This window comes from Bombus flavifrons, chromosome 4 (assembly GCF_040668555.2).
Source record: "Bombus flavifrons isolate JBK064 chromosome 4, iyBomFlav1_principal, whole genome shotgun sequence".
Taxonomy (NCBI): domain Eukaryota; kingdom Metazoa; phylum Arthropoda; class Insecta; order Hymenoptera; family Apidae; genus Bombus; species Bombus flavifrons.
This window is the reverse complement of record NC_138445.1, coordinates 8,934,630-8,954,304: the sequence shown is the minus strand read 5'-3', so window position 1 is coordinate 8,954,304 and position 19,675 is coordinate 8,934,630. Positions and strand designations below refer to the sequence as shown.

Sequence of the window (19,675 nt, the reverse complement as noted above, 5' to 3'; positions counted from 1 at the left end):
GATAACGTGAGAGAAGGGATCAGGCCAAACGAAGAATATCTTAAAATTCTGGTAACTGGGAACGAGACTACGAGCCCGGGAAGACGATCGAAAACAAAATTGTCGTGGGTAAGATGGAAGAAGATAGCGTGATCTCGAGAGGCCACAAATTTCCGCGGGCATGAGACAGACTTGTGGGGCTCGTGCATTATCTCACGCGAAACGATGACGTCGAGCCATGGGAATGTGTGTACCTTCCGAGAAGTCGAAGAAAGTCGACGGATACGCGTCGATGGCTACCTTTTTCACGACCTTTCGAGTGAAACCGAAACTCCTCCTTGACGCTGGCTAGCGTTGATACACAAAGGAGTCCAGAAGAAGAAAGAGACGGATGAGTTTCTGTGTGTATGCGAAGGAGACCGGGCTCAACCTCGGGGTCTAATCAGATGCGGGTTAATCCAGGCTGTTTCTCTACCATTAAGGGTCCTCCACACGTAGGAGAGATCGGTCATTCTCTGACCGTGCGAACATTTTATTTCGTAGTTTGAAACTGAATATCAACTGAAACTGAATATCAACTGAAACTGAATATTTGAAAATGATTGGGTTGATTTGTTAATGATAATTTACCATTTTTACTGCGTGCAAGTCGAACGATTTAGGTCCTGCGTTGTTATCGACGCGTTGGTTGTAGTTTTCTTAAAAATTGCTATTAATTTCAAATGCTATTAATTACCTGGTCTTACTTTATCAATGTATCGTACCCAAAGTTAACTTAATTTAGTTTGTATTCAAAAAAAGAGATCGTAACAAAGAAAAAGAATTTGCTACAAAATGTAATATATATATAAAAGAAAAGGCTGTTACCGTTAGTTTCGGTGTAACAAGCATTTTAAGGACAACGAAAGTAAAGTCGAAAGGCACACAGTAACGTCTAAAATTGCATATTTCATTTGCAACAAGTTACTTTACTAGATGCGGAAGGTCGGAATTATTAAAAGCAACGCGCGCTTAAGCACGAAGAATCTAGTAAACAAGATTTAAGAAAGCTGGACACGCCAAAGCGTTTAAGCCAAACGACGGAATTATATGAAGTCCGGTGGCGCGGGTTTCCCTGCGGTATAATGCGAAATTACGACAAAATTCGCGGATAAACCGGCAACTTTATGAACCCGGAATAACCGGATTTTTTCACTAAAATAGCCTAATTGTGCCACCGTGTTGCTCGCTTCCTCCACCATTTCTTCCGGGATCCATGACGTTAAAGGAGACGTCTCTGTGCATGAAACGAGACGTCTCTTTTTCACGCGAGAACGAAATAAATGACGCCACAGTGGACGTATCAAAGTATTAAAGTGGACAAATATGACGCGCGTTAATTACTTCTTAATTTCACCTTGTCGTCGGGCTACCGTTAAAAATTTATATCTGCGACGCACGTCATCACTGCGAGCAATAAATGTAACAGCCTTGCACGTGTAACATTATCAAACCGGAAAACACGACAAACATCGGACGAAATGCAAGACACGCGACGATTTCATGGATTTTATTGATTTTCCCGGTATTGTAGTTGGTGATAGGTGTAATGGTTTGGCGTGAAGGAATTTATAAGGAGGGAAGGAATATTTAATTCCTGGAATTATTCGTACGACCCTACTGTGTTGACCGAAGTGAGAAATTAGAAATTACAAAACATCCTTTGTAAGCAGGTATATTGAATACACAGATTTCCACCGTGTATATTTGATTGAATCGACGTTTATTAAAATTTAATCTGGTTATTTATATATAGCAACCCAGACGATTAAATTGCCTAAACTATACAGACAGTCACCAACTCTTGATGAACTGAAATTGAGTAAATTTAATTTGAATATTTAAATTTTTAGTTAGCGTTATTTCTATCGAATATATTTTATTTCTTGTTGTTGGTTTGCGATGTTTTGTGATGGCTTATTTAATAGCGAGTAGTATAATTATTATGCCATTTGGAAGTTTTCTGTAAAATAATTATAAGCTTAAAATGCAACTATGGCTTGATAATTTTAATAATTATACAACGTAAAAGTTGTTCCATGGATTGGTAATAGTTTACAAAATAAAAACTACAATATTATAAGATCCGTATTGTGCTTAACTAATTTTTTATCATTTTATGAGTTGTTAGATTTCTACATAACTTGAGCCAAATAATTAATCGTTACAGAATTCTTAATCATCGTCTCGAGCTTTTGGAAAAGCGCTCCATTTCTGCAATCCTCTGAAAACCTCTCCACAGTTGACCTGTATCTAAGAGGATATCTCTCTAGTTCCCATCTATAAATTTCGAAACGTGTCGAAGAGTTAATTATTCAATCCCGTCGAAGACGTTGAATTTTCGGTATGAGCGCCACTTAAAGCGACCTGAACGGAGAAAAATACACCAACACACGGGTATCATTGGCAGTGTACGCGTGTGCAGGTTCGCCAGACTATCAATGATAGCCACACGATTCTCTCGCTTAGCGAGCTTTCAAGTAGTTCGATCGTGTGTTCCTCGAGTATGCCTCAGCCTCTTGAGCATAGTTAAAATTGAATAAAAACAGAGACACCGTCTTGAATTTGAAACTCGCCGTTACTTTTATTCCAGCAGCAATTTGAAATTCACTGTTTAAACCCGCGTCCGCCGTAACGTTAACATCCTGGAAATGGTTCCAAAAAAGAGTTAGAAGGTAGCCCAGATGGTGACCCAGCTTCCTCTAATGCTCGGCAATTTATGCGCATACGCTTCGTGCAATCTTGACCAAATCCACTGGCTAAATTGACCTTAATGTACCGCTATTTATGCTCGCTAATCAACTTCTATAACTCAGGATCACGTAAATCCTAGATGTTCATCTGTGCAAACCAACTTCTACGATCTTCCGATGCGCGCGTAGACCAGAGATTTGACTGGAAACCTGCTCCCCAGGCTTCTAAAATCTCCAGAGTTCCCTCGAATGCAGCAATATAAATACGAGCCGGAACTTTGCATATCGGATATTCTTTCTGGAATTTTCTGACTGGCACTGAGATCAAACTTTCGCTTAGGAAATAGATCCCCAATATCGTCTCTAGTGTTTCGAGGTCCAATTCTGATTGCGGCTGATAACTTTCAAACTTTCTCAAACATCCAATATACTTGGAAGTTTCGAAAATCGAATGAACTCAAGAAGCCAATTTCTACCAAAATCTTATCAAATATTTCAAGATCTCATTTCTAATTATACCTGATAACTTGCAAACTTTCGCAAACATCGTAACATCGATTCCAAACTTTCTACATATCTCCCCCTTCATATTTTCTGATTCACGCTTAAACCAACCTTTCATCTAAGAAACTAATTTCCGTGCCCCAAACTTTTTTGAATTATTCTAATTACATCTGGCGATTTCTAAACTTCCTCAAACGAAGTACCAACTTCGAAAACATCCGTCTGAGACATTCAACGGATCTCGAGTTGGTTGCTAGCATAACACTAGGCACAATGCGCTCGTGTTTACCTGGTCGCGTCGGTGTGCGCACGTGGTATACACCAGCCAGCGGGGACTGGACAGTTGCAGTGGATGTACACTCGCTTAGGCCGTTGCCCCGCATAAATCCGAGCGAGAGAGGATTGCCAGGAGTCCAGGCCAGGAGTAGTCCCCTCCGCCATGAACTTCGTCCCGACAACTTTCGAAGATAGGTCAAGGGAGTCCACCAGGACATGGAGAATCTTCCTTTCGAATATAATGTCCTTCGTTGAACATAAACAGATCGACCCTTGATCACTGAACCCTGTGTTTTTCGATATGAACGAGTGTGGAGATTCCAAGTGGTTCTCTGGGTTGGTAAGACTGCTTCAGAGGTAGATAATGTTTGGTTAACCTCTTTGGGAAGAAATTTATTAGGCTCGGAGTAAGATAACGTTTTTTATTTTTAGATTTATCTATGTATTTTAGATATTTTGGAATGCCAGAGAAAAATAACGTGACTCTGCTGGTCATTAGATTAGTGTAAATCGAATGCCTTCCACTGTATTTATTTGATCTAATCATCGTATCTTTTGGAATTTGTACGAATAAAGTAAAAAATAAACGTACAAGAGGTTTAATGCCTAGACACCTCCGCAATTTGATCAAGTTGAAATAGAAGATCATGATATTGTGAAATGTCGTATGGGATAGCGGCTGCTATAGATTTTGATAGAATGGGAACGAGATTGATAGGGCACACGGTGGTTTTGATATTTATTTTGTGGTAACTGTACAGTCGAGTTTTTACGACGGATATAACGTTCACTTCTTTTTTGTTATTCGTTACATTTTTCTCATATTACTATCGATTCGAGGGGAGAGAAAACGAATGGAGGATAAGATGGACCAATATGGAGAACGTCGTTCACCCGGAGGGATCTGTGGCTTAAGGTCACGAGAACGCGAGCGGTCGACCGGTTGCCGAAAGCGATCGTTAACGACCCTCAAGGCTACGCGGTTCAACCAGAGGCCCTCGGAATACGTTCCGCGCTAGCCATTAGAACCAGTTCTAGCAAAAAATTTCGTAGAAAAAGGCTTTGAAGAATTCCAACTATCTTAACGTATTCCGAAAGATACGTAAAAATGTATCGTGCTATGATAGGAACAGAAGTTTCGAATCGTCGTTATCTGAACCGATAAGTTCTTTAAAAGCGATCGAGCAACATTTAATGATCGTGGAGAAAAAAACCGAGGAATCGACAGGCTTTTTAATGACGCAACAAAAACTAGATACTAATTACTCCGCAAGATAATTCCTGAATAACGTGGTACAATGTAACGATATCTCTGGGGATCTCTCACGTCCCGAGGACAATTATGCGTGCTTTCCTGCAAGAAATATAATTACGAAGCCGGAGGCCGCGTGACCGTTTCCTGTCCTCATTCTATCTCACTTCTATTCAAGATCCAGACGCTTTTATCCACGTAATTGCGATCGTGCAATCGACGGCCTATTCTCTGTGACCGTATCAGTCTCCTCTGAAAACCTAGTCGACGTTACTCACTTCCACGAACACCTCGACTATACTTTCCTCTGTCATCGAGTACTTGCAAATATCCCTAAACGTTCCAACTATCTCTACCGAACTATCATTCTTCTTAGCTAGTTATAAGTTATAAAGATTGTAAGTTATAAACATATAAATTAAAAAATATTTCATTGCCCGTTTTAAAGAAATCGAAGACACCTGCAGTCTCGTTAGAGGAAATTAAGGACGCGCCGATGACAATCAGCGACACGATCTCAGGCCGTCAGCATCGCCGAACGGTGAATGCCACAGTCTACGGCAACGGCCATAAATTTCATCGTTCTGTACCGTGCACGTGTTCGAAGGTAACCCAGCGAGGCTCGATTGGCCAATCACTGGTCGAAGTTACCTAATAACGGAAATCGGTATCAGAGTCTGGCGCCTTTGAGTTCTCACGATGCAGAAAAAAAGGTTTTTCGCCTTCTGGACGTAAACAAGACGCGCGACAGGAGATGCGTGGGCGTGAGAGCGAGGGGGCCGAGAGTAGAGAGTCGAGCAAAGGGTATTTCGGGTAAAGAGAAGAAAAGAAATCTTGACGAGGGCAAGTTGTGCAAGGAACACGGTGAAAGAGTCCACCGTTGATGATTCACAGAGTCTCGTTTCTCTTATTCCTCCTTTTCTTCCTTCCTCTTCTTCTTCCTCCTCCGCCTCCCACTATTTTCTTCTCTTGCTCGTTTAACGAATAGCATAAGAAATGATGGGTGAAACGATGATAAAGCATTTAATGTTTCAGTGCGTGGTTTATGAGAGGAAACAATATGCCCCCGGGGGGGATTAATGCATAAAGTAAGAATTACGATTGCTATCACGAGGAGGAAGGGAAATAAACCGTGATGAGATAATAAATTTCGTTAACTGCACGGACTGCAGAAATGTACGAGACCAACCTGGAAACGTATACAGTTATATATAAACAGGCGAGCGTGGAGGTGGAAAGAAAAAGGAAAGTAACGGAGGAAAAAAGGGGCGCGAAATGCTGCGGAACGTAGAAAGCGTATAAGCGGGCAAAGTGAGGTAATACTCGGAAATTTTAATCTTTGTCGCATCGAGGAAATTGCGTGGCGCGAATTACACACATAGTATAAATTCTAGAATAATAGAGTATCCTACAGAAAAACATGCTATGTCTTTACGCTTGAACCGTTGTAAGTTCTCTATGTAACTGTACCTGTATTCAAACTCTGTTCAAGAGGTAACCACAAGCTGTACGAATAAAAGAGCAACGAGATTATTAAAACATTATTGAGAGGGAAGTCTAAAACGATCCTCAAAGTAAACTGTAAGTGTTTAAACTTGGTGTACGAGTCGTGTGGAAAAAAGCACGTTTCCTCGGTAAACCCCTAATGAATCTTCTAATGGCCATTCTCGAGCAAACGAGTTAATAAAGCAAACACGGATTCAAAGGCATGAATGACAGGGCCGTGAAGCCTCGTAATAGGAAAATCCTCCGTGTTTTCCTGGTAAAGGAACCTGTCCGGTCGGTGGCAAGTATGCAGCGGAGGCAATCAACGTGGAGAAACCGCGAGGTCTGTTTTAACTGTAAAACGCAGGTAACTTCTCCAACGACTAGCCGCGCGGCTCTTCGTTTTCAGGTGAACAGGGGCGTAATGTTCGTCGTTGGGCGCCCCTTACCTATTTCACCTGTGCTGGGTCGTTAAAAACTCTGTCAATTTGAAAATACGATAGCCAACCGTCGTAAAAAGGGTAGCCACTTGTAACTTGGTTACGATTTTAACGTTGAATGACGTTGAGCGGAGAACAAAGACGGAAAGGGCTTTGACGGTGGCATAAAAAAGGACACGAGAGAGTCAGAAATGAAACACGGAAAAGAAAAATCCACTCTAATAACGTGAAGGGCCATTAAAAAATACGCTTTTAATAAACGCAGCTTTATTGTACTGCCTATTCCCTTTTGTGTAGCTTAATCGGACTTTTGGATCGTTTCAGTCGTTCCTGCCATTCGAAATTCGTAACAGCAAGCGGAGAAGGAAACAAAACCACGATGATACTTATTGCTGCTTGGTGCCTGCTGCATTTAAATCGTCCATGAAAACGAGACTCGGCGCGCTCAACGCGAAAAGGACGATCAAGAGCGATAGCCAGTGGCGTACCTTGCAATTTCTTCTCGGTCTCCCAGAACTTCTGCAGCTCTGTGAAGTACTTGTCCAGTATGAAGACCTTGGAGAGGCCCAGGGTGGCCATCTCAGGCGGTCGAGGCTCGTTATCGGCCAGAATTTTCTTCGGCTGACTTTAACTCTGTCGCAGCTTATTCTTTTTCCCCTTTTCCTTTTTAACTTTTCTTTCGCCTCGTACCACCAGCTTCGATCCAGAATGGGGATGAATCGGATTTCACAGATCATCCGTACATCTCACCAGCTGCCTGTTCATCGTGTCCTCGGCACACTCATCACCGCACTCGCACATCTTCCTTCCGTTTTTTCGCACCTCTTTCTCCGGCTGTCACGAGAAAAAAAAAATAGTAAAGAAAAGAAAACACTGAAAACCGGGCAGATCACATCGCACCTCCTCCAGGTATTACTGTTCACTGCAGTCGACACGGGATATCGCGCACGAAACGAAAAATTCACCTATATAGATCACAAGAACGAACTAGAGAAACCTTACTGAAAACCACGTAACCGGAGTAACCAAAGTGTATTTCCTGTCGAACCAGAAAACGCACGCGTATATTAAGGGAAAGTTTTCCACGAGAAATTTCGAGAAACACACTCGCTGACCGAAAAGCGTCGTTATTCCTTTTCCTCTCTCCTGGAGCCTACCGCTTTTCTCTTTACGTGCACACGCGTCTCTTCCAGGATCGTCTCTGAGTACGGGTACGCGGTGGTTCGATAGCTTCAGCGTGTACGATACACCTGTCTCCGCGTTTCGTAATCATCCAAGTTTCGACAAACAACAGAGTGACACGACACCGGGCCGCGTTTGCAGGAGCACGAAGAGTGTGGCGACTCGCCGAGTTCAACTGGGCGTCATTGTTGCCTGGAACCCACCTCCGTGGCTGGGCCCTATCTCTTCTAAGGTGTGTTCAAGATAACTTCGTGGCGGCCTCACCTGGCCGCTCGGAACGCCAGTTAGGTGGAAGGCACCACATGAGCGTGCCGGGGTCCAGGATGTCTGGTCGAGCAACAGGCGGTCGAGGTGGGGGCACTGATCCCCCGACTGGACCGTTGCTCGTGGATGCTGCATGGAAAAATGGCTGGGGCCCTAGACTCAAGAGTAGGCATCTCCCTCGACCTCCTCGGCTAGCCGCGGATCCGCTCGCGAGAAACTATTTCGCTCGAGCAACGAATACGACGCCGCGCCGGCTTCTCGCTCGTTCGATGAACTGTTGTTTACAAATACGCCAGAGGAACTGGTGGAACGATGCTGGAATGCAACTGATGGAATTCTTTCCTCTCTGCTTATTTTTTTTCTTTTAACGGAAGACGACGATAATGGGATTGGATATGAGATTCTTAAACTGCTCTTCTCTATTACAGAACGAGGAATTCATTTTACGATGAATTTATTTCGTATCGTTAGTTGATTTTAAAATGAAAGTGACATGAAACGGCAGAACCGGGATTCAGCTCTGTTTTTGCAGAGTGAAAACAAGTCACGGATTTTTGGTATATTTTTGACGAGACCGCGTGTTCGATAGCGGAAACAGCATCTGGTACGAACGATACAGACCAGCCTTGCACTTCGAAATTCATCATCCGGGCTTTCATGATCTGATTTGAATTGCGCACACCGGATGGACACTTGTTTCCTATATCGAACCTAGTACACCGGTCGACACCGATTTCCCCTATGAATTTCACCGGGATTCAGTGCTCTCGAAAGCTTCGAAAACCAAATAATATTCCTTTCCTTCTATGCCGGCTATAGCTAGCCTCGTTCGAAACACTAATTGGTCAATGTGTAATTGATTGTAGCCAATTAACCAATACACAAGAACATAGATACCTTCGTTAATTAGTGGAAAAAAGGTGAATGTTCTGTTTAGAACGTTTCGTTTTTTTGCCTCGTGGTTAGTTGCGCCATGAGAGACACTCAGCCATTGGTTATCAACGTTTCCACGGCGGATTCGTATAGTTTCTCTGAATTGCGTCGCTCGTGTAGATATCGAGCGGTACGTTTTCGACGAAAACTCATCGATGTCTAGGAGATAATTGCTACCCAAGTCGAACAGAGGCTCATTGTTAATTGGTCGTTACCCGTATCTACTCAGGGAAGGCCTTTGCTCTTGTGATTTATGCTTCTTCGAGACGGTGAGTGCGGTTAACTTAATGGGCAAGGGGCATTACGGCACGGTACCTGGCTGTAAAAACCTTTCGACGAGTACAAAATATCCTACTTTCCGAATGTTTCATAACTGCCTTTTAGCGGCAGACAATGGGGCAAGAAACGATACCATTTACGTCGAGCCACTTCCAAAGTGAATTGCTTGAAACAATTACGGATTGCCTCTCAAGATAGTAAGAACGCTTTCAGAATAACAAAGTCTAAATATATCATTTATTAATAACAATGAATGATTGTATCAAGCGCATGTACTTGGGTTTAACACCTATCTACTTACTACCATTAGAACCAAAAGTCTAATACCGTTGGAATTGTGCAATAAAAAATATTACTAAAACTTGAGATACAGTCACCGTCTTACACAATATCCTAGCATCAATCTAGAAATCCATACGTATCCTTGAAGTATGAATTACTGTCATTAGAATAAATATCGACAATCACTTTCCAACAACTCCCTCTTAGCGCCATTTACCTTAAAATTGTGCAACGGATGATTCTACATATGAAAACTCAACGAATAGAGACAGATTAATTAGAAGAAATATTTCTAGAGCCGCAAGAAGCTCTATGTCAGAAACAGCTACAATTAAATATCGTATTAAACCAATGGTTTCGTGTACAACGAGCATTACGATGTTCCTGGAGCACCTGTTACCCTTTCATCGCTTCCACATATCGAACCATGTGGCAAAAAGTGTAGCGAAGCCGCGGTAACCCTCTTGTTCGATGGTTCGCGGGCAAAGTAACTACGACTTGGCGTGGTGACACGCGATACTCGTCACCTGACCCGTCCGCCGAATGAATGGTTTCTCGAAACTCGCGATATTAAGCAGCCTGGCGCGTAGCAGAGGCACCGGATGCGAGCTGAAACAGGATCGATGCCGCTCTCGTTTCGTTGACGGGCCGGCAGAGGCAAGGCGAACCACAAGAGATCGAGAAGAGCGCGAAAAACACGAGAACGAAGAGGGAGGAGAGGATAGCCGAGCGTGGTATCTCGTGAGGATCCTGAACGGACGTCCCGAAGCGTGTTCCGCCTTATAATTTTGATCTACAGCAGCGAGAGGAATCCAACATGGCTGGCATTCGCTCTATGCCGTAAACAATAAAGCGTTTACTCCACTTCGCATCATCTTTCAAATATTATAAAGGTATTTCCGATCATTTGGAATAATAAAATACGACAAATTTATTAGAGGGTTTTCACTATTTGCGGGTCTAAGCTTACGATCTAAGTTACGTGGCAGTTTAAATTTTCCGAAATTTCGAAAATTTTACCATTATCGTAACGAGTCTCTTGAATTATTGAAAATACTAAAGCTTAGTTAGTATGGGATTGTAATATAACAGTAATGAAATAGTAATATGGCAATAGCAGTTGGAAATGAATCGAATGGTGATTATTCGAATCATTGAGGACGCTAAATTTTGACAAATGTACAAACATCTACAGATCTAAAAATCATTTACGTGGTGATCAGAATTAGGCCAGTGGTTTGAAAAATCCTGGTAGGTTTCGAGAATCCTAATACCAGCGAAGTATGATTAACATTGTCGACTGGAGCTTAGTTCGAAAATTTGTGCGATTAGCCAGCTCGAGAGGCAACAACGCGTCGCTAGTTCTAGTCTTAGCCGCCTCGGGTGCCCTTTTCCCCTCGACTCCCTTTCCACAGGATCAACCACTCGGCGTCCCACTCCGTGGGCCTCCTACGACCCTCCACGAGAGTAGACACCGTGGGGAAGCCGCCGCAAAGAAGAAGAGAGGTAGAGTCCCTCACCAGGGGCCGACGACCACTACCGGACCCAGCTCTGCCTCCCCTCTACCTGGCCGACCTCCTCGAGAGCACGATTATGCAGAGATTAAACTCGGCTCGTTGCTGTGCCGCGCTGAGATTCGGTGCGGAGTCTTCGTGTCGAGGGTGCCAGGGTATCCGTGGAACTCCTTCGGATTACAGACAGTGGCGATTTCCAGCCACGAACTTGCCAGATTTAGACAGTACAGAACGATACAAAAGTAAAAAATGATCAGCTTGTATCTTGGAAGTAGAGCTATCATTAGAGGATCCTTTTGCCTAATTGAACTAATATCGTTAACGACATTTTTACCATTTACAGTGTTGATAAACTCTCCCATATGACAAGCATGTTTGTTAATGGAACAAGTAACGTTCTAAAAGTGAAATTTACAAACTATGTTAACCTGATTCGTTATCCTAATTGCTCTCTTTTACTACGATACTGTATAAATGTCTCTAATATACGTATGTAAAAAAAGATACAATGTATACTTAATATATGACAAGATTTCCAAGAAGCTTTATATTGAACCTTCGATTGATCGTTTGTTGGAAAGTACATCATTAAAAGACTAAGTAGGTTCTCGATGAAGGACCATCCGCAAGGAGGTTACTTGCAGGGCCTTACGGCTGATTAACGAGCGCATGCTCGAAAAGTGTGAGAGCCCGAATTTCGAGGACGCGTCGGCCCTCCCAGCGTGGCCACCGGAGCACCTGTCGTGCGTGAGATTTTAAGAGCGTGTCGTTTACACTCGGCCAGCGAAAGAATCCCGGGGCAGCTTGTCTCTGAGAGCTTGAATCACACCAAATATCCACTCCTCTCCATCCAGCATCTTCTATATATACATACGTAACCCTCTGTTCTCAAAATCCATCGATAGATTCCACTCTTGACTGGATGTGACTCGTCGAACAGCACAGTGAAGGGAATAACAAGGAATGAGCAAAATATTCTTCTGGTCAGATAGAGTCTTCGAGGCGGGCCCGTCAAAAATCCACGCCGGAGGAGCGTGTAATCGTTCGAAGGCGCGTATAAACGCGGCGGCGAGCGAAAACACACGGCTGAACCTCTCGAGGAAACATTGGGCTACCCTTCGTTCATTCCAGGCCCCGAGCCTTTTCTCCTCGCCGAGCGGAGAGGAGAAAGGCAAAGGCGGCGAGAAAGAGGAAGAGGATCCGCTCTTTGCGGTGAAATTCAAATCTCCACCGAGAGATCTGCCGTGCACGCCCCGCGCAAAACCGGTTTCGTCGAGATCGGTCCTCGATTCCCTCGAGGGGGCCCGGCTGGCCCATTCTACACCATCTTCCAGCTAACTCCGCGTCGATAAAGTAGGTAACGATAAGTGAACCTGCGGGGCCCGTGTACCTGCAGCACGATCTAGCGAGGGAACGCGAAGATTTACTTCGAAGAAGAGTCCTTCTTACCGATCCTCGAAAATGGGCCTTATCGTACTCCATCGGTTCGTTACCGATCTCTGAGAAGTGTTTTGAGGTAAATTTCTTTTCTAGCGATCTGCAGTTCTTTTAGAGGAAATGTCTGGGAAGATACGCTGGTACAGAAGGTATACCTATAGATGTTTGGTTGATGTTAATTAGATTTTGTTTGAAACTAATTGTGGATGGTGGATGAATAATTTTTAGCAAACTGAATTCTGAACACTCTGCGCTTTGCGTACTGAAGTACGAAGTTGTACGACAAGTTGTGCAGACGAGACTCTTGAAACTTTTATGACTCAAACTTGAGGCTCGAGTGTGTAAACTGTGTTCTGGTAGAAAAGTTCTATTGGCACTGGAGCTTCAGTGGAAAACATTATGAAACGATGACCAGATATCAATGGGAACCTTAACAGAAAAACAGTTCAACTCAGAGCACCCAATATCACTTAGAAGCATTCTAATCTGATCTAATCTAATCCAAAGATTTTATCCCAGGGATCATAAATCACAAGAGAATCCTCAAATATTGTTCAACATACGCACGATGTAAACCATTGGCAATAATCGGAGATCAAAAAAACGAGATGAATCAAAACTGTCGAACTGAAAACTAAATTTTTCTTCATAGCCCGTTCACGGCCGCGCGTTAATAAAATACAGACATCGTGGCGAGCCATGCGGCACGATTTAACCTTCGATTAAGGGAGTCAAGCCGGTCGTGACTTACCGTAATGAGTCGAACACACGTACACAGAGCGCATATATCAAAGTTATATAGCTGCGAGAGATAATTCCGACTGATGGCGCGAGCACCTCGCGCTGATGTTTTCTACGAGCGAAGAAGCGCGAGAGATTCTGGGTCAATAATAATTTACACGGCTCGCATCGACGAGTACCGTAATTTCACCGTTGGTCTATCGTGTCATTTTCATCATGTTTCAACGATCGAAACCCACTCTCCCTTCCAACATCCGTTCTCGAAATTACTCGACCAGCTAGAAGTGCTGGAATGCGACTGTCGCGGGTATCTTAATAGGATCCAATGGAAGATGATGTCCCCGCATTGCTTTCGTGGAATACTAAGCCAACGCGGCCTAAATTACCACGAGAATTACAAGAATAATATTTCCCGTTCCACCGTTTCCACCGGACGATAACCTCATTCCTGTCTCGGCGAATTTCGACAATGAACAGAGCGAAAATTAATAGGTAGAATGTGGTGAGCGTTCCGATAAAAGAGCCGTAGAGTATTAACCTAATTGAATCGAAAATTGCTGGGATCGGTGGTGCAGCGATACGAATACTGTGGAGAATTTTCCAGGGGGAAATTGTCCGCGTTCCATGGCGATAACACGATCGTAACAATACTTGGGATATCCCCGACGTAATCGAGACTGGGGCTAATATAATCGAAAGAGATAATTAGTCGCGGCAAGTAACCGACCGTGCCGGATGAAACGCGTAATCAACAATAATCGTGGCGTGAAATCGCGTTGGTTAAAGAGCGAGTTTCGATTTGCATCGAGTCGTGCAAGAATTTCTTGATCATCGGCCTCGTTAGCAGCCCTCTCCCGGATAAATATAGAGATAATCACGGTGACAAAGTCTCCTCGTGTGTCTAAACACGTTAATTAGTCACGCCTTCGATTAGACAGCCTGCCTGACAACGATTGCTCGTTATCGCTTGGCCACGAAATACGTGTAAAGCGATTAGTTTAATCGACGACGATTACTCTGTCCGCGATCTTTCATTTTCACCGTGTACGTTTTATTTTTATTTTTATCCGTCACTGTTAACGATGACTTCGAAATTGCATGTGAAAATTACTTTGCCCTTTTCCGGTCCGTACGTGAGAAATTAAAAAGGATAAAAGAAGGGAAAAAATACTGAAGTACATGTAAAGCATTTTAATCGCCCGATAATTAGCTGCAGCGAGTGATAGCTATTACCTGCTCGTACGTTGCTGCAAAAAAACCGGTCATTTGCCTATCGCCAACGATTAACATCATGATCGATCGTTCTATCTCAAATATTTAACATTCATTTGCTTATTCGTTTGCCTCGGGCTTTTTACATATTACCGGGTAACGCACGATCGTCCGTAAAAAAGCGAGGTTACTGAGAAAATTGGCTGAGAGAACGGCCGCAAAAAATTGCACGCGATAAATCCATCGGTTTCTAATTGAAATTCAATAATTCCATTGCAGGCATTAATTTTTTAAATCTCATATTGCTCGGTATCCCTTTTATTTCCAGTTTTGTTTCGAAAAGAAAAAGGTTATAAATTTCTACAGTATCTTCTTCCTCCTTTCTACCCTTTATCGGTGAAAACAATGCAAGAAACGCCGGTGAACTATAAAGGATTAAACCTCTGACTATTGATATAGTAGAATTCTAAGCAATTTTTTAAAAATACCACATCTCCACGTGATTTTTCATTTTCAAGGTTTTGTTTCGAAAAGACACGGATTATAGGTTTGTAAATTTATTCCTACAATAATCTTCATCCCTTTTCCAGTCTTTATCAATGGGGACAATACAAGTAACGCCAGAGAAGCACGAAGGTTTAAACCGCTGTCTTCCGACATAGAACTCTAATCTCTGATTTAGCCTTAAATCCCAGCACATACAGCAATTTCTTAAGTAACACATCTTATGGTATCTTTTTTACTTCCAAGAATTCTATCTTAGAAAGAAAATATTTGAAAATGTTTATTTTTACGTTAAGTTTCCTCCTCTCATCTAAGAAACAATTTTCGCTTTATCAATATCTCTGAAACGACACCAGTGCAGTGCAAAAGGTTAAACCACTGACATAAAACTCTGATCTCTAATTTAGCCTGGATAGTCCGACCGTACACAGCAATTTCTGAAGTAATACACCCCCGCGTGCCTTCTCACCTTACCCGGCCGATATAAAAACCCTGTACCAGGAACCCATAAAACCTTCACATCGACGATAATCGAAATAACAAAATCGAAAAGAGGAACGTGCAGAGGAAATATTCGGATAAAGGGGATTCGGCGAGAGCGCATCCTCTGGCAAGCGAGTATTTTAATTAGGGCAGGCTTTCGAGATCGGCGATACGCTGGAGTTGGACGTGCAGGGTGGGCGGCGTCGCGCAATCAAGGCTCGCAGAAAACTGGATTAGCGGCCGTTCGCCTCTTTCTCTCTCTCGTTTTTGTCGCGACGCTTATCAACCGATAAGTCGTGGAACAGGGACGTCCCATTTGCGCGGTGCGGCGCGCTGAATCCTTTTCGCAGGCGGTTCCTATTATCGAGCGAACGACGCGCCTTTGCCGTCCGCGCGAACGATGACGCGGCCACTTTGTGTCAGCCAACGTGAAATAAAGTTCGATCACAGACCCTCTGCATCCTTTAAATTTCATTTACTTTTCGCTATTCCAAAGGGGTAGAGGTAAAGATCGTTTTCCAACCTGAAGGAAAGTATCGAATTCTTCGAAGATTTTTGGCAATTATTGTGATGGCCAGAAGGATCTTCAGCTCCCCTTCTTGAATTTTCCCAAAGATACGATTCGAACAGATGGTATCTGATGGAAAGCAGATACGAAAATTGCTGGAATTTTATAAGACAGTTGTGAAAGGAAGGTTATACTCTCGAGAATGATGCTTTGTTGTTTTTTAAATAAATACTTTTCTGGGGTAATGGTTTTATAGAAGCCAGCTTTCCAAATTTATCACCTTCCTCTTTTCGAAATAAAATTCTTCCTTTCAAAATCTTTTACCATACAAGTGGACAAAAGTTACTGGTCATATCATATGATAAAAATCTTGAAGCTGCTATAATGATTACAGCAACTGTACCACATAACGAAAATGTAAACGAAGGACTTGTCCCGTAGAAGCTTTTTCCCAAAAACAAAAACGAAAGAGGTAGGATCGCGTTTCAGGGGCAGAGACCGACGATCCCTGGGAGATCGCGGTGACGCTGACGTCCTGAACGAGTACGAATTTTTTCTGGCGGTTTCGTTGGCAGGATGCGGGGCGGCGGATCAGAAGTCGGCCAGAAGGGCCCGAGAGGGAGACAAAAACGCATCGGGTCCGGTGTCAGCGGGTGACGGATGGGCCCGTAAGCCCGTCCAAGGCCTATCTCTGGTCCCCACGAATCCTCTCGTTGTTGCGTCGTACCGCGTTTACTCCGGTAAACTCGTTGATCCCGGTTGCGTTTCCTCTTCGACTCGAACATAAACGAGGCCAATCGAGTCTCGGGAACACGAGTCGACGAAGAATGAAACCTCTAGGAAGGAACAAATTACCCGTGGAATCCTCATACGTTTCTTCCTGCGCTCGTTTTTATCCTCTCCACCTATTCTAGACGTAATTGATTAGATAATCCTCGGCTGGACAACTTGTAAGACGTCCGCAAGCTTCTTCCATCGAATCGACCGTTCCACGACAGTCTAACCCAGACACCATCTGTCGGCCGTCCAATTATATCCAACAAAAATTCACGCTGTATCAGCGCCAAGGGGCAAATTGATCTATCCGGAGCGTTCCAACGACGACGCACGGAACTCGACACTTTATAACTCACGGCAGCCCTGGCCTGGTTCACCGGGAGTAACACGTGTCAACTGTGTTGAATCAGGCCGGCTTGCTTTTTAAACGGCGACCATCCGACACAGGATGCGTTCACGACGCCGCCGCTTTCCTGATAAACCGCAGCGTTATTCCAGGACCGCGGCGACCGCCAAGTGCCGGCAAGAGCTCATCGGTTTTTGCTCGTAACCGGTAGAATTCTGGACAAACGCGCGACCAGAACGGGGACACAAAGAGCGGAGGCAACGAGAAACGCGTGGACAACGATGGACCAGATCAAATGCCACGGACATCTTCTCCGACTGATGAATTCCTTCATTTCGCGTCCGTTCGAATTCCAAGCTTCTTCGCTGCAGATCCGCTTTGCGTCTCTTCCTCGTGCTTTTCGTATCTTATTTCAGACGTCAGATTTAACGAAACACGTTTCGGGATTTATCGAAGTTGCCTCGAGAACCTTTTGGAATAGTTGGTAGAATATGCCTTGGCGACGTTCGAAGGTAATTCGATGGAAGCGATACAGCATAACTATAAATCGTGGATCGTTAAATGGTGACACTAAGAGTTGCACGTGTCTTATCGAAACATCTTGAATCTCTGGTTGTTAAAGTTATTTGTGGATTAAAATATAAAGTTGCCCCGTGACACCTTACGCGAAAGCTAGAAAGTTTTGCTTTTCTGAAATTCTCCCTCCAAATTATTGCCCAGTTCCTTATTTTCCGCTATACGTTTCGAATTGCCGTTTCAACTTCAGAACGTGTAAACTTTGGCGTCACCATATGTTCTATCAATATTTTCTCGAAGCAAAGTTCTACGTATTTGGATGTTTCTGCTGGATCGCTTTTCTCCCTTTCTCCTAACTCTGTTTCCCCCTTCAGCTTCGACGGACATTTAATTGGATGGATCGAAGAGACATCGACCGGCGAAACGACCAGCCTGCGTAACAATGGAGGCCCACCCAACTTTTTGCGCCGCGGCTCTCTGCTCGCAGTTACGGTGCGATGCACTCGTGCTCCACCGCGTGGAAGTAACATCAAATCGAGATCGATTCACCACGAAACGATCCAACGATCTTACATAAAAGCGTGGTAAATCGACCGAGAGATAAACATCTTTTTAAATATTATCCCTATTTTATCTTCCCCTGAGTTACTATGTTCTACGTAATCTGCCGAATCTGATCATTGTATCGTCCTAATGACTGTACATTCTTCGAACCCCTGAATTTTTCGTCAAATAGATTCTTTTAATTCCAAATGTCAAATCATATCAACCATTGTATCGACTGTGGAACTAATCGATGTTCCACATCTCAACTGACAAACTTTACTAACAAGTTTGGAAGCACATTTTGAGAAAAATATGTTATACATATACACCATTCTGTACTCGTTGGGACGAGCTGTGTATTTTCTGATGTTTATGTTTGGTATCGATTGATCATTTTGAACAATTTATGCCAGTCTAAATTAGTATAGCTCAGTGTAAAAAATAGTTTGAAATAACTGATTATCGTTAAAAGTTAAGTAGATTGAATGTATCTCATTATCTGTGGTTTATACTACTTCCATATCTCGGAAACGAAGATGAATCTACCTATGGCATATATAATATTTTTTGCTGAAAATGTCTATCCAAACATGCCGGCAATGTTTGTCGGTTAAGATCTGGAATATTCTGTATATACGATATACCCTCGTCCATAACGTTCTAATACCTCCGTTCTAATATTGAGACACGTCATAGTTTCGTATAAGATGCGATGATTAATTTACGTTCTGAAGGAAACGATCAATCGATCGCAATTTCACATTCATGCGAGATAACGATGCAAGAATTCGTAAAAACTAGATGTAAGAGTTACGAGAACAACATGTTCGATTAAGAACCAAAGGTTAAATCTATACAATCTCCTAATGTTGTATTTAATATTGTATTTATTGATCTCAGTCCGATGATACAAAAAAAAACCAAAACCTTGGTTTTACATAGTTTATAAACATAAAACTTACAAATAACTTACACACACGTCCCAATCTCCTGATAGAAATCTCTTGTTAAAAAGGTTTTGCGTGAATTAGACGCAAAACTCAGCTAAGTTTACTTAAAATCTGTATTGAAATTTGGAGCAGAATAAGTAAAAATATTATAGAAAAATGAATGACACGATCGAAGAGGAATTCGACGAGCGTTCAGTGGAAATCGAGGTGACTTTCTCCCTTTCAATCTGGCGTTATCTCGTCAAGGTTGATTATTTTATGAACACTTCAGGAGATCCAATCTTCGTTATCGCGATCGAGACGAAACGACAGAACAGACGTAGCGCGTCTCCCTCTATTCGGACAATCCACGTTTAAGGATCTCTCGCTCGCACTTGATAGACCAGACCGACCGGGTTTACAGCTTTTCAATATCTAATCGAGCGAACAAATTATGCCGGCCCGTGTACCATGGTACACCGTTGACGCGGAATGATGGATCGTTCGCGTGGTCCTATCCACCACTGCACCCGATGCACTCGGTGGAATCTGAA

At 43.2% G+C, this 19,675-nt stretch overlaps 1 protein-coding gene across 7 annotated transcripts in view; it reads right to left on the bottom strand.

The window, feature by feature from the left end:
* dachs (unconventional myosin-IXb-like dachs) overlaps positions 1 to 19,675 on the bottom strand; it is a 110,840-nt gene that overhangs the window by 42,028 nt on the left and 49,137 nt on the right. The window contains exon 1 of one of the 7 annotated variants that reach the window (XM_069111665.1): positions 7,157 to 7,489. The exons of the other annotated variants lie outside the window; for them this stretch is intronic. Within the exon in view, the coding sequence (XP_068967766.1) occupies positions 7,157 to 7,247 (91 nt within the window). The 5' untranslated portion in view covers positions 7,248 to 7,489. Of the gene's footprint in view, positions 1 to 7,156; positions 7,490 to 19,675 lie in introns of those variants that run through there. 7 annotated transcript variants of the gene reach the window in all.